Source organism: Chiloscyllium plagiosum, unplaced genomic scaffold (genome assembly GCF_037043375.1).
Source record: "Chiloscyllium plagiosum isolate Xiang-an unplaced genomic scaffold, Cpla_swu_hap1 HiC_scaffold_34, whole genome shotgun sequence".
NCBI classification, from domain to species: Eukaryota; Metazoa; Chordata; class Chondrichthyes; order Orectolobiformes; family Hemiscylliidae; genus Chiloscyllium; species Chiloscyllium plagiosum.
This window is the reverse complement of record NW_028270172.1, coordinates 20,294,204-20,310,687: the sequence shown is the minus strand read 5'-3', so window position 1 is coordinate 20,310,687 and position 16,484 is coordinate 20,294,204. Positions and strand designations below refer to the sequence as shown.

The following is a 16,484-nucleotide window of genomic DNA, read 5'->3' as shown; positions in this document are numbered from 1 at the left end:
ACAAAGTGAGAGAGAGAGAGAGACAAAGTGAGAGAGAGAGAGAGAGACAGAGACAGAGAGAGACAGAGAGACGCAGTGGGGTCACCTGTAGTGTGACGTGAACCCAAGGTCCTCATTGAGGCCAGCCCCACGGGTACCAAACTTGTCTATCAGCCCCTGCTCGGCCATTTTGCATTGTTGCCTGTCCCATAGTCCGCCTTGGAAGACAATCACCCAAAGATCAGAGGTCGAATATCCTGGACCACTGAAGTGTTCTCTGACTGGGGAACACTCCTGTCTGTTGATTGTTGTGCGGTGTCCATTCACCTGTTGCCATAGCCTCTGCTTGGTCGCGCCAATGTACCATGCCTCAGGACATCCTTGCCTGCAGCGTATGAGATAGACAACATTGGCCGAATCACATGAGTACCTGCTGCGTACATGCTGGGTAGTATCCCCACGTGTCATGGTATCCTTGTCGACACTGACACACCTTGCAGCGTCTGTCGTGGCAAGGTTGTATGGTGTTGTCATGAAAGCCAGACAGTTTGCTGCGAACAATGATCTGTTTGATGTTTCGTGGTTATTTAAAAACGAGAAGTGGAGGTGTGGAGAAGGTCTTGGCGAGGTGCTCATCCTCACTGATAATATGTTGCAGGCTGTGAAGGACATGGTGTAGTTTTTCAGCTCCTGAGAATTACTGGACAATGAAGGGTACCCTGTCGGTTGCAGCTCGTGTGTCTTCTGAGGAGGTTATTACGGTTTCTTGCTGTGGCACATTGGAACTGGCAGTCAATGAGTTGACATCGTACCCTATTCATATGAGGGCATCTTTGAATACTGCCAAGTGCCTATCACGTTCCTCCTCATCTGAACAGATCCTGTTAATGCACAGGGCTCGTCCATAGGGGATGGCTGTTTTAATATGAAGAATGGAAGCTGGAGAAGTGTAGTATTGTGAGGTTATCCATAGATTTGTGGTAGAGTGAAGTGCTGAGGTGCCCATCCTTGATGGAGATGCATGTGTCCAAGAATGAGACAGATAATAAGAGTACTTCCATGACGAGCTTGATGGAGGGATGAAACTCGTTGACATCACTGTGTAGTTGTTTCAGTGATTCCTCACCATGGGTCCAGAGGAAGAAAATATCGTCAATATACCTTGTGTATAGTGTAGGAAGTCCTGCTTAAAAAATAAGGCTTGTTCAAACTTCTGCATGAATGTGCACCCCAATATGCCAATGTTTTCATGCAGAAGTTTTAACAAGACTTCTTCTCTATGCAGGATCTCCAACCAACATTACACACCAGGTAGACTGATGACATTTTCTTCCTCTGGACAAACAACTACACAGTCATATCAACGAGTTTCATCCCTCCATCAAACTCACCATGGAAGTACTCTCTAGTACCGGTCTCATTCGTGGACACATGCATCTCCATCAAGAATGGAGCACCACACTCTACCGCAAGCCTATGGATAACATCACAATGCTACCCTTCTCCAGCTTCCATTCTTCATATTAAAACAGCCATCCCCTATGGACGAGCCCTGTGCATTAACAGGATCTGTTCAGATGAGGAGGAACGTGAAAGGCACTTGGCAGTATTCAAAGATGCCCTCATAGGAATCGGGTACGATGTCAACTCATTAACCGCCAGTTCCAATGTGCCACAGCGAGAAACCGTAATAACCTCCTCAGAAGACACACGAGCTGCAACCGACAGGGTACCCTTCGTTGTCCAGTACTTCTCAGGAGCTGAAAAACTACGCCATGTCCTTCACAGCCTGCAACATATTATCAATGAGGATGAGCACCTCGCCAAGACCTTCTCCACACCTCCACTTCTCGTTTTTAAATAACCACGAAACATCAAACAGATCATTGTTCGCAGCAAACTGTCTGACTTTCAGGACATCACCATACAACCTTGCCACGACAGACGCTGCAAGGTGTGTCATTGTCGACAAGGATACCACCCAGCATGTACGCAGGAGGTACTCATGTGACTCAGCCAACATTGTCTATCTCATACTGCAGGTGAGGATGCCCTGAGACATGGTATATTGGCGCGTCCAAGCAGAGGTTTTGGCAACAGATGAATGGACACTGCACAACAATCAATAGACAGGAGTGTTCCCTCCCAGTCGGAGAACACTTCACTGATCCAGGACACTCGACCTCGGATCTTTGGGTGACCGTCTTCCAAGGTGGACATTGGGACAGGCAACAACACAAAGTGACTGAGCAGAGACTGATAGCCAAGTATGGTACCCATGGGGATGGCCTCAATGAGGACCTTGGGTTCATGTCACACTACAGGTGACCCCACTGCACTACACACACACACACTCCTACAAACCCATACACTCACGCAGACCCTCTCTCTCACACAAAGCTCTCTCTCATACGCTCACACATACACATGCACCCTCTCATACACTTGTACCCCTTTATACTCACACTTACATCTAGGTTTGTGGGGTGAATTTGTACTTGCCAAATTACATTTATTTTGCTCAAAAACTGCATGAATCCATGTAGGATTCTGTAAATCCCTTTTTCAGATTAGAATCCGTCTGACCATTGCGGCACAGTCGGCCTCACACAGGGTACCTCACACCTTCAATCCATTATCTGGGCCGACATGGCACCTATTGTTAAAGTTCACTTGGGAATGTAACTTTAAAACAAAGTTCTGGGATTTACATATGAAAGAGCTGAAACCAACATGGTTACTCCAAAAGATGAGACACTTAAACAATCCAGGTCTTTTTCCATATGTAATTTCAGTTACCTCACACTATAAGCTTTTGCTATAAATTCCGTCTTACGATCTTATACTCCACAACCACCTGATGAAGGAGCAGCGCTCCGAAAACTAGTGCTTTCAAATAAACCTGTTGGACTATAACTCGGTGTTGTGATTTTTAACAGAAGAAAAACGGTTTGCTCATGTATTGCGTCAAACTTTAATTTTCTATTTATATTTTGTTCCTTTTCTTTGGTAAATAAAACAACTTAACTTCCTTTGGTTTTGCAGTTGTGATATATTTTTTGTTATTCAACTTCTAAACATCATGTTGATAAATGTGCAACACACAATATGACTATTTCTATTATGATAAATGATTCCACTGCCCCTGATAACAGCTAAGCAGGTTTTTATTTTTAAGAAAGAATTTCATTTGTGTGTACCTCAAAGCCTTTGCACATATACTTTTTAAAAAATAAAATATTGCAGAATGTTCCTACATCAAACAATTGTTGAACTTATTTGATGCAACCATCCACTGGCTCCATCTATTTCTTCAGTTCATTTTACAATATTAAGCATTAAAAATTTCTAGTAAACATTTTTAAAACTTAAAGTAAGACCGTACTATTATTCCAACCACCTCACAATATGCTGCTGTATAACCTCCATTTTAAAATATATTGTGGCCAGTTTTTTCAGCAACTGAAAGTACATTTTAGAAACTGGTTGCCTGTAATTATGTGACCACTTCTATAACTTATTTATGTGCAGATCCAAAAACATGCTGCTATGGTGCATTTATTTGGTGTCAGGGCAATGCTATTTGTCTTTAAGGAAATAAAGGTGAGCTTTCCAAAAGTTGGCTTTGACCAATCCATCAAGCTTAGTACAGTGTTACATAGGGAGCACCTCACTTGTATACCAGGAGCTGTAACCTCATCCCCACCAGTCATATGTAAAAGCAGTTAAACACAGATTTTTTTGAAAACTACAATTTTTTTATTCAATAAACATTTAAAAAGTTGACTTCTCCGACATCAGAGATTCAAAACACACATTCCAATGGTGCCTTTAACTAACCTCGTAGCAGAGTGATTTTCTATCAGATACCAGGTGGCAGAAAACTTTTCACTGGTAAAATCACCACTCATACCCTGAAATAGTCCTTCCAGGTCCTTCTGAAGAATTCTGCCTCTGCAAAAGGAATTAAAATTCAATATTTATAGGAGCTCACAGCTGGCCTGTTAAACCTACAATAGAGTAAATTTATAAATGTAGCATTCCTTAAAGTGACAAGTTTTTAAACCATCTTGTCAACTATTTGAATTAACGGGTTATGGTCACTTCAGCTCCAAAACAAGCCTTGCAATCATTATTTTAAAAACGATTTTGAATAGGTTTGGTATTTTCAGTCAGAATTCTCAACTAAATCTGTCATGTCAGAAGCATTTCACAGTTATCTATTAATGCAATTAGATAATTAAGTCAATTTTTTGCTGAGTATACTTTAAATTATATTCAACTTTAATTTCCTTTTCAAACTGAATTGTTTCTTTAAATAATACTTTTAAAATGGGCTCAGATTTTCTTGTTCATAGTAGAAGAATGGTTCTGAACACTCATTGAAATTACTCAACCACAGCAATGGGCATTTGCATTATAACTTTCAATAGTTAGCAAGCCAAAAGTCTGGACCTCTGCAGAGGTGTGGTCAGAGCAACAATGGAATGCCTCCTTAAGCATCCTTACTGATTGGTTTCTTGACAGCACTACTTACTAAAAGGTTGAAATTATTAAGTTAGAAAAGCTTTTTAGTAAAGAAAGATAGGCAGAAAAGAGAACATAAAACCGTATGAAAAGAAACAGGAATAGGCTGATCGATCAAGCCTGCTCTGCCATTCAATAGGACCATGGCTGGTCTAACACACCTCATATCCACTCTCCTGTTCTTTATCCACAAACAAAAGATTAGCATATGTACTGTATACTATATAGGATAAGGAATGAAGGGCAAAATAACAGGTCAGAGAGTGGTCAAATTAAAAAAAAGAGGCAGACGAGACTGCGCAATCAATCCACGAGATATGGGAAACAATGCATGGATGAAAGCAACGCCTGATGTATGCATTGCAGGAATTAATAAATTGACACACCAGGATCAGTGTTAAACATGTGAAGGCAAATTGACAAGATTAGAGCTGAGTAATGCATATGTGATTTAAGATGCAGGTAAGGACTGAGCCCTTGCGACTTTTCAGAGTAGTCTTAGGCTGCCCAAAGCTCGCTCTCTCTAAACATACTTCAATAAATGGTCATAACCTGTACCTGAATCTTTTGCTAGTTTGTTACGTTACAACAATAATATTCGGCACTAAGATTCATTTAGATTTGAGTAAACAAGACAAATATTCTTTGGTTTGTTTATTGAGTATTTAGTGGCTAGACAATCCAAGTTTGTAACCATTTATACAGGTGAATTCCAAGCCTCTCAATGAGGTACTGTTACACAGCAGTTTACAGAAGTGCAGAAAATACTCAAAGCAACCCTTTGATTTCTAGGTAATGGTCTCCCACTATTTGTGCCACAATAATTGGATGAATGTGTATTTATAGATTGAAATGTTGATAGAAACAACACAAAACATTGAAATGTTATTTGCCTATCATCCACCAGAGTTTCTGGCATCTTACAAAAAAAAGGAAGTTAATACAAATCATAATAAGGCTAGGAGTAGAATAAAACTGGGTCATAACATAAGGCAACCAGCTCCTGGAACACAGCATATAAAAGATGTACATAACTGCTACATAAACACAAGTATTTATATTGTTTCAAATCTCAGTATTTGGACTTTCTCTAAAAGGCAATTATACAACATATATAAAAGGATAATGTTTGGAAATAATATTCCAAAAACAATGCTTCATCATTTAAGAATTTTTCTCAGCTTTGAATTTAAGAAAAAGAGCCCTAAGTCCTTAGAAGTTTACATCAGCTCTGACATAGCTGCCTGATTTGTAATTTGACTGTCAGCATAGATAACTCTAGATCTGTTAAAGCCATCTCCCAGGCCACAACTGAGAAATTTTGTGACATATAAATGGATTTTTCAAAACCTTAAAAAGAAAACATGCTATCCAAATGCAGAATTTATAAAATTGATGATGGCTAGAGTGGCATGCATTAATAACATGTCATTGCCCAAAGATAAACTTGACTCAAGCACCAGAAACTATCCCAAATAAAGTCACTCGAGTTCACTTTTTCCATTATATTACCCACTGTTATTTGATTGTGGGATTGATTAAGTACCAATGAAACAATTTCTTAACTCTGACTGCATTCTGTTAAATTTTCTCCAGAAATGAATCCAACCATCCAAGATTTGAATATTACAAGTATTCACACTAAATGGCACACGGGAAAAGGTACATGACTAATCTATTCCAGTCCTTTTGTTTTTAAGATTATACCATTTGACTGAAAAATCCAATTAACAATACTGAAAGGCTGAAGAGTAAAATTTTCAATGAATTCAATAAAAACATATCACTTTGCTTGTCACTTAAGCAAGCTGTAATTTTGATGTGATTTGAATTGAAGTGTTAAGATGAAATGCTGCACAGTATCTACCATGAGGTGGCAGTGTGTATTCAAATTTGTTTTGCCAATACAATACAATAATAAACAGATTAAGCAGAAATCCTTCATCAAAAATGTTGTAGATGGAGATCTTGCTTGGTGGGACCTGATATACCTTGTACGTTGAAATCCCATTTTAGAGCGTACAATATACAGTTCTATTATTGGTCAGTGTAAAATTGCATGTGCTTATGAGGACCTAACAGAATAAGCTACATTCTGCAAAGAACATTCAAACTAAAGCAGTACATACATTGATAGATCAGTTTGTGTGTCAGAAATAAAATATATTTTTACATATAAAAACACAAATAAATAACATCTTCCTTCTTTGGGAGCAACATTTTTAAATGACGGCTTGAAGCTATCTCAAAATGAAAATGTAGCTGATTTTACTTATTTTGCATTACTAAACAATGGGTTTATATGAACATTGCAATAATCATTGCATTCACACTGGCAGTCTTCCATCTCATAAGGCAAAGGTTTGTGTGTGGTGGCCACGTTTGTTAGTATTTCCTGCAAAGCAAGACAAATGGGCTTAGAAGTTCACTGGCTTATTTTTATAGACTCCTTTCTTGACGAACTGAAGTGTTCATTTCTGCTGGTGTCCATATGACCGTAAGACAGAGGAGCAGAAATTAGGCCATTTAGCCCATCAAGTCTGCTCTGCCATTCAATCATGGCTGATATATTTCTCAACCCCATTCTTCTGCTTTCTCCTCATAACCTTTGATTCTCAGTCTTAAATGACCTGGTCTCCATAGCCTTCTGTGGCAATGAATTCCATACATTCACCACTCTCTGGCTGTTCTCCTTATCTGCGTTCTAAAAGGTCTTCCCTTTACTCAAAGGCTGTGCCCTCGGGCCCTAGTCTCACTTAGTAATGAAAACATCTCCCCAACATCCACTCTGTCAAGGCCATTCAGTATGTTTCAATTAGATCTCCTCTCATCCTTCTAAACTCCATCATGTACAGACCCAGAGTTCTCAAATGTTAAGCTTTTCATTCCTGGGACCATTCTCATGAACCTGCTCTGAACACTCTGCAGAGCAGTACATCCTTCCTGAGAAGGGCCCAAAACTGTACATCAGCCTTCTGAATTTACTCCCCATATAGAAAATAGTTCATGCCTCTATTCTTTGTAACTAAGTACATGACCTCACACTTTTCCATGTTGTCCTCCATCTGCCACTTACTGCCTCCTCAATGCTGCCTGTTCCTCTTCCTATCTTTGTATTGTTTGCAAACTTAGTCAGAATACCCTCAGTTCCTTCATCTAGATTGTTAATGTATAAAGTGAAAAGTTATGGTCCCAACGCTGAGCCTTGCAGAACACTACTTGATAGCAGCTGCCATCCTGAGAAGGACCCTTTTAACGCTACTCCCTGCTTTCTGCCAAACAGCAAAGCTTTTATCCATGCTAGCAACTTGCCTCTAACACCTTGGGTCCTTATCTTACTCAGTAGCTTCCTGTTCAGCACCTTGCCAAGGTTTTCTTGAAGTCCAGGTCGATAACATCCATTGGCTCTCCTTGGTCTAACCTGCTCATTACTTCCTCAAAGGAATTCTAGCAGATTTGTCAGGCATGACATCTCCTTGATGGAACCATGCTGACTTTGTCTATTTTACCATACACTTCCAAGTAATCAGAAATCTCATCCTTCAAAATGGATTCCAGGATCTTACTCACAGCCGAAGTTAGGCTAATCGGTCAGTAATTTTCCGTCTTTTGTCTTAATCGCTTTTTAAACAGGGATGTCATGTTAGTGATTTGCCAATCTTGTGGGACCCTTCCAGATTCTAGCGATTCCTGAAAGTTCACCACTAACGCCTCCACTATCTCTTCAGCTATCTCCCTTAGAACTCTGGAGTGTAGTCCATCTGGCCTAGGTGATTAATCCACATTCATGCATTCTAACATCTTCTCCTTGGTGACAGCCATCATACTCAGCTCTGCCCCCTCGCTCTCTTGAATTTTTGGAAGAATACTCATGTCTTCCACCATAAAGATTGGCACAAAGTAATTATTCCAATCCTCAGCCATTCCTTGTTCCCCACTAATCTCTCTCCAGCGGGCCAATGTCCACTTTGCCTCTCTTTTGCCCTTTATATATCAAAAGAAACTCTTATAGTCTTGCTTTATATTACTGGTTAGCTTACAATCCTATTTAATCTTCTCCCTCCTTATTTCTTTTTTTGTTGCCCTCGGTTGGTCCTTGTAAACGTCTCAATCCTCTGGTTTCCCACTGCCCTTTGCCATATTATATACTTTCTCTTTTGCTTTTACACTATCCCTGACTCCCCTAGTCAGCCGTGGTTGCCTCACCCTGCCTGTACCATGCTTCTTTTTCCACGGGATGAATTCCTGCTATCTTCTGAATTACTCCCAGAAACACCAGCCATTACTGTGCCACTGTTGTTCCTGCAAGGTTCCTCTCCCAGTCAATTCTACCCAGCTCCTCCCTCATGCCTCTGTAGTTGCCTTTATTCAGGTATAATACCATTGCCTCTGATTCTATCTTCTCACGCTCAAATAGCATAGTAAATCCAATCATATTATGATCACTGCATCCTAAGGTTTCCTTCACCTTAAGCTCCCTTATCAAGTCTGCCTCATTGCACAACAGTGAATCCAGGATTGCCTGTTCCCTAGTGGGCTCCACCAGAGGCTGCTCCAAAAAGCCATTTTGTAGATATTCCACAAATTCCTCTTCTTGCAATGCACTGCCAACCTGATTTTCCCAGTCCACATACATATTGAATTCCATCATAATCACTGTAACTTTGTCTTTCCTCCACATCTTTTCTGTCTCCTGGTGTATCATGCGCCCCAGCTCCTGATTACTGTTTGGAGGCCTGTACATAACTCCAGCTATGGTTTTCTTTTAACTTTGCAGTTCCACAAGTCTACCCCCACAGATTCGACACCATCTGACCCTACTTTGTTTCTTACTATTGATTTAATTTCATTTCATGTCTCTTCAAATACTTTTTAAAAGTCTTCTTCCAGAGATCTTGGCCGTGGAGGCTGTCACCTAGTTGTCATTGCCAGTATCCATTATTTTTCTATCTCTTTTCCAGGTGGAGGTATGCCCACCCAGATGATCATCTTTCTAATGAAAGTCTTTGGGTATAGGGTCAACTACCATCCAATGAGGGTTGCTGAGCCATGAACATCAAAAGATTAGCAAAGAGTCGACTCAGAGAATTAGTATGTCCAAGATATCCAAGTTGGTGACCTTGTCCTTCCAAGAGATCCTAGAATCCCTACATTGTGGAAACAGGACCTTTGGCCCAAATGATCTACACTAATCCTCTGAAGAGAAACCCACCCAAACCCATTCCTTGATGCTATTACTCTACATTTACCCTGACTAATACACCTAATCTACACATCCCTGAACACTTTGGGCAATTTAGCATGGCCAATCACTTAATTGGCACATTTTTGGACTGTGGGAGGAAACCACGCAGACATGGGGAGAAGGTGCAACCTCCACACAGACAGTCGTCAGAGGCTGGAATCGAACGCAGGTCCCTGGCACTGTGAGGCAGCTGTGCTAACCATGGATCCACCGTGCCACCCTGAGAGTTGCCAAGTATACCTTAGACAATGGAGATTGAAACTACTCAGCCATTTGTTTACCAAGCACATGTTGTCCAAATCTCACCCCTGCTGAAGAGTGCAATGGAAGATGCAGGTTATGTAGATGCGTAGGTTGTGGTCTCAGTCAGGTTACTGTATTTGTAAGCATCAAGTGACAGACTATTAGTGATCAGTGAAGCTTTCAACAACCTTCATCATCATCATCGCATTGTCAATGATGATAGATGATGGTCTGGCAACATCTTAGACCATGACATTTGCCTTCCCAGCGCCAATAGTCAAATCAAACTCCTTACTGGAATAAGAGTCTGTCCATGAGCCACCTAAGGTATTCGTTGGTTTGAAACAGTAATGTGGCATTATCAATGGACAGCAACTTTCTGACAAAACCAGGGAATGCAGGATGATTAAAGAAGTTGAGGGTTTGGTAAAGAAAAAGAAGGAAGCATATGTCAGGTATAGACAGGATAGATCGGGGGAATCCTTAGAAGAGTAGAAATGCAGTAGGAGTACACTTAACAGAGAACGGAAGGCAAAACGGGGACATGAGATAGCTTTGGCAAATAGAATTAAGGAGAATCCAAAGGGTTTTTACAAATACATTATGGACAAAAGAACCAGGGAGAGAATAGGGCCCCTGAAAGAGCAGCTTGGCAGCCTGTATGTGGAGCCGCAGGCAATGGGAGAGAAACAAAACGAGTATTTTGCATCAGTGTTTACTGTGGAAAAGGACATGGAGGATATAGAATGTAGGGAAATTGATGGTGACATCTTGAAAAATGTCCATGTTATAGAGGAGGAAGTGCTGGATGTCTTCAAAATGAATCAAGGTGGATAAATTTCCAGGACCGGATCAGGTGTACCCGAAAACTCTATGGGAAGGTAGGGAAGTCATTCCTGGGCCTCTTATTGAGATATTTGTATCATCGACAGTCACAAGTGAGATGTCAGAAGACTGGAGGTTGGCTAACGTGGTGCCACTGTATAAGAAAGGCGGTAAGGACAAGCCAGGGAACTATAGACCAGTGAGTCTGATGTCGGTGGTGGGCAAGTTGTTGGAGGGAATCCTGAGAGACAGGATTTACAGTATTTGAAAAGACAAGGACTGATTAGGGATAGTCAACTTGGTTTTGTGCATGGGAAATCATGTGCACAAACTTGATTGAGTTTTTTCAAGAGTAACAAAAAGGAATAATGAGGGCAGAGCAGTAGATGTGATCCAAATGGACTTCAGTAAGGCGTTCAGCAAATTCCCCATGGGAGACTGATGAGCATGGAATACAGGGAGAACTAGCCATTTGGATACAAAACTGGCTCAAAGGTAGAAGACAGAGAGTGGTGATGGAGGGTTGTTTTTCAGACTGGAGGCCTGTGACCAGTGGAGTGCCACAAGGATCGATTCTGGGTCCTTTACTTTTTGTCATTTACATTAATGATTTGGATGCAAGCATAAGAGGTGCAGTTAGTAAGTTTGCAGATGACACTAAAATTGGAGGTGTTACAAAGGGATCTTGATCAGATGGGCCAATCGGCTGAGAAGTTGCGAGTGGAGATTAATTTAGATAAATGTGAGATGCTGCATTTTGGGAAAGCAAATCTTAGCAGGACTTATACACTTAATGATAATGTCCTAGGGAATGTTGCTGAACAAAAAGACCTTGGCGTGCAATAGACAATAGACAAGTTCATAGCTCCTTGAAAGTGGAGTTGCAGGTAGAAAGGAGAGTGAAGGTGGTGTTTGGTATGCTTTCCTTTATTGGTCAAGAGTATTGAGTACAGGGGTTGGGAGGTCATGTTGCGGCTGTACAGGACATTGGTTAGGCCACTGTTGGAATATTGCGTTCAATTTTGGTCTCCTTCCTACCAGAAAGATGTTGTGGAACTTGAAATTGTTCAGCAAAGATTTACAAGGATGTCGCCAGGGTTGGACGATTTGAGCTATAGGGAGCGGCTGAACAGGCTGGGGTTGTTTTCCCTGGAGCGTCGGAGACTGAGGGGTGACCTTATAGAGGTTTACAAAATTATTAGGGGCATAGACAGAGTAAATAGACAAAGTATTTTCCCTGGGGTGGGGGAGTTCAAAACTAGAGGGCATAGGTTTAGGGTGAGAGGGGAAAGATATAAAAGAGACCTAAGGGGCAACTTTTCACGCAGAGGGTGGTATGTCTATGAAATGACCTGCCAGAGAAAGTGAAGCATCTGGATGGGTATATAAATAGGAAGGGTTTGGAGGGATATGGGCAGGTAGGACTAGATTGGGTTGGGATATCTGGTCGGCATGGACGAGTTGGACCAAAGGGTCTGTTTCCGTGCTTTACATCTCTATGACTCTATGGTGGACTTTGTCTTGCATCTTGGTTGAGCAAGGCTGAACAGCCTTATTAGGTCTAAATAGACACACTGTTGATCACCTGAGGCATATGATAGCAGCAAAATGTACACCAATACTCTGCAAAAAAAACACAATCTCTAAAAGGAAACTGCATTTCACACTTGCTGTTAGAACAATCTGCTTCCACTCCTGTGACACTCAAAACCAGCACTATATTTTCACAAGGCAAATACAGAAAATTATACTCATACTCTAGAATTGTCACAGTAAATACTTTCAGCTAGTGCTACAAGAGAAAGTCTATCAAATGTTAACATTTACTGCATGTGTTACAAATCATGGATAATTATTATAAAATTTTAAATCCATTGAAAAGTGATTGTAATTCTAGTAAGATGTATTTAAACCAAAATTAGTGATCGATACATAATACAAACAATAACACAGCCAAAGTGGCACATTTTCTGGATGAAAGGAATGGGTACAAATACAGTAACCTGACTGAGACCACAACCTACGCATCTACATAACCTGCATCTTCCATTGCACTCTTCAGCAGGGGTGAGATTTGGACAACATGTGCTTGGTAAACAAATGGCTGAGTAGTTTCAATCTCCATTGTCTAAGGTATACTTGGCAACTCTCAGGGTGGCACGGTGGATCCATGGTTAGCACAGCTGCCTCACAGTGCCAGGGACCTGCGTTCTATTCCAGCCTCTGACGAATGTCTGTGTGGAGGTTGCACCTTCTCCCCATGTCTGCGTGGTTTCCTCCCACAGTCCAAAAATGTGCCAATTAAGTGATTGGTCATGCTAAATTGCCCAAAGTGTTCAGGGATGTGTAGATTAGGTGTATTAGTCAGGGTAAATGTAGAGTAATAGCATCAAGGAATGGGTTTGGGTGGGTTTCTCTTCAGAGGATTAGTGTAGATCATTTGGGCCAAAGTACCTGTGACAATCACTTTTCAATGGATTGTAATTCTAGTAAGATATATTTAAACCAAAATTAGTGATTGATACATAATACAAACAATAACACAGCCAAAGTGGCACATTTTCTGGATGAAAGCAAAGAATACAGTATATTGAAAATGAAGGTAGCAAATTAGTTTAGCAGTAGCCTGAGGTTGCATTTCAGATAACCCTCAAACAGAACAAGCTTCACAAAAAATGAATGTGTATTTAAGGTTGGAATCAGCATGTAAAATATAAAGCCAATTTTGACTTTTAAATAAAAAAAACTTTACTAATGAAATGCCAGAAATATCAGTAAAAGTTCAATGAGCAAGCTAACTTCTTAGGCTATTGCTAACTGTAGCACAGCATTGTGAATCTGTGAGTCACTAACATTAAATGCATTCACTGTAATCATTATTATACTGTGATCTTTGAAGTTCATAGACTACAATTTGTAATGAAACTGACAATGTCTTGAGTGAATATGGTTGCTTTTGGCTGGAAACAGGCTTTGTGTGACCACTATTACATAAACATTCGTCATTTGTTTTACTTATAAAGTGCATTCATTGGCACGCAACTTTCTGTAAATTTAGTCAAAGAATTATGGCAATACACTAACTGGTAAAGGGGAATGCAGTACTAAGGTAGAAGGGAAAACACACTATGATCTTTGGTGCAATGACAAACAATTTGCTTTGAGAGAAAAATCTGATATCTGACAAGTTGCCATGTTATCTTCAAACACAAATAATTTTAACATCTGAATAGTGCTCATAAGGACTACTTTTCATTACTGCACACAGAGGAACACATCAGAACGAGTTAATGGCACAATAAACCATTGAGTCAATTGAACCAATAGCTTGTATTTACATAACATCTTTAACAGAATAAAACATTCTAAAGATACTTTGAAAATTTTAAGATAAAATACGAGTCACTCAAGGAAATATTAAAGCAAACATTGATCAAAAAGATCAGTTTTGATTTGTGACAAAAAAAGACACTGAGGTTGAGAGCTTCGGAGAAAGTATTCCAGCACCTAGAGCACAGATGCTGATTCTACAGCTGCCAACAGTGAAGCAATTAAAATTGGAGATCCTCAGGGAGTCAACGCTAGAGAAATGCAAGAGACTGTGGAATTGAAAGAGATTACAGATAAATGGAGAGGGTGAGGTTATTGAAAGACTTGAAAGTAAGGTTGAGAACTTTGAAATCAAGGCACTGCTATCAAATAGAGCCAATGTACACAGTTGAGCACAGAAATGATGTGTGAACAGGATTTGGTACAAGTTAGGACACGGCAGCGGTGTTTCAAAAGACATCGAGTTTATACAGCATAAGAGGTCGCAGAGCTTTGAAAGACATTATGGAGTATTGAATATGGCAGGCCAGCAAACAGTGCATTTGAACAGTCAAGATTAAAGGTAAAATTAAAATGACAACTAGGGAATAGAGCTAGTGGCTGGAATAAAAACAACATGCAGGATTTTCACAGAGTCAACATAATTCCAGAGCCATTTAGAATTGGTGGTTGTGGGGTGAACAAATTTGAGATTCTCACCCATTAGACGTCAGAGGAGAAGGAGCCATTCAGCCTATTCCACCATTCAATGAGATCATGGCCAACCTTCCCTCTGATTTTTCCTACCCCTGTGCAGATCTCTGACTCAGTGCACAACTGTCACTTTGGAAACCAGAAGTCAATATGTCTGCACGTGCAAATCCTCCAAGCGGCTTAGAGACAACAGTGATCATGACTGATCTGATAATCCTCAACTCCATTTGCCTGTCTTTTTTCCTCTTAATCATGGATTCTCTTACTGAACAAAAATCTCTCTCAGCTTTGAATGTACTTCACCCAGCTTCCATGGTAAAGAATTCCATTGGTATACTGCCCCCAGAGAAGAAATACCTCATTGTCTCTGCCTTAACTGGGTGACACCTTAATGAGATTACACCGTCTGGTGCTGGACTATCCCACAAGGTGAAACAACCTCTCTGCATCTATTCTGTCACATATCCTAAGAATCTTCTGTGTTTCCTTTCATTCTTCTAAACTCCAATGAGTAGTCTCAATCTACTCAACCTCTCCTAATAAAAGGATCCCTCTATACTCAGGATCAACCTAGTGAATAATCTCTGGACTTCTTCCAATGCCAGTATATCCAATACTGTTCACAACATTCCAGGTGTGGTTTAACTAGTGCCTTGTATAGTCTTAGTAACATTCCCATTTCACCTCCTTTAATTTTTACTGGGATTAAATAAGGGCACCAGTAGCAGGACGAAGACAGTCCGAACATGACAGGCTTCATCAAGGTGATTGGCATCTCCCAATCCCCACAATGCGTTTGCAATAGGTCAAGCTTCTCCAATGCTTTATGGTTTACAGATCTCAGAAGTCACGATCATGTCTGGTTTATAAAATCTTTTGAAATCTAATTTCAAGGGTCACACGCATCTGAACCCATGCCTTCCATTCTTCTCCAATGACCAATCCTATTATCTAAGCCAAATCATGCCCATTTCATGTCCATTCACAAGGTATAAGCTATATACAGAATCAATAAACCCTCCAATAACAACACCATGTGTGAAACTACTTCGAAAAACATTTGCATTCTTTTTTTTTAAAAAATCTGCTCATTGGATGATTGGCATCTTTTCATACCCAAAGTGACATGGAGGGTGTGGGTGTTATTCGGGAATGGGGAGGACATGAGTATCAGAGTTGGGATGTCACATTGTGCACTACAGGACATTGGTGAGGCTACGTTTAGAATACTGCATACAATTCTGGTCACTCTTCTTTAGGCAAGATGTTGTTAAACTTGAGAGGGTGCAGAAAAGATTTACAAGGATGTTGCTGGCACTGGAGAATTTGAGCTATAGAGAGAGGCTGAATAAGCCGAGACTTTTTTTCCCCTGCAGCACCATAGGCTGAGCAGTGACCATGATTATACAATCATGAGGGACATGGATAGGGTGAATAGCCACGGTCTTTTTCCTAAGATGAGGGTGTCCAAAACTAGACAGCATAGGTTTGAGGAGAGAGAAACACGATTTAAAAAGGACTGAGGGGTAACTTTCTCACACAGAGGTGGTGGGTGTATGGAATGAGCTGCCAGAGGAAGTGGTGGAGGTGGGCACAATTACATTTAAAAGACACCTAGATGAATACATGAATAGGAAGGATT

The 16,484-nt window shown here is 40.5% G+C and overlaps 1 protein-coding gene across 5 annotated transcripts in view; it reads right to left on the bottom strand.

Moving 5' to 3' along the window:
• exoc2 (exocyst complex component 2) overlaps positions 1–16,484 on the bottom strand; it is a 321,249-nt gene that overhangs the window by 224,860 nt on the left and 79,905 nt on the right. For all 5 annotated transcript variants that reach the window (XM_043719385.2, XM_043719383.2, XM_087978539.1 and 2 more), the window contains one exon: positions 3,820–3,933. In XM_043719385.2, the coding sequence (XP_043575320.2) occupies positions 3,820–3,933 (114 nt within the window). The remainder of the gene's footprint in view (positions 1–3,819; positions 3,934–16,484) is intronic.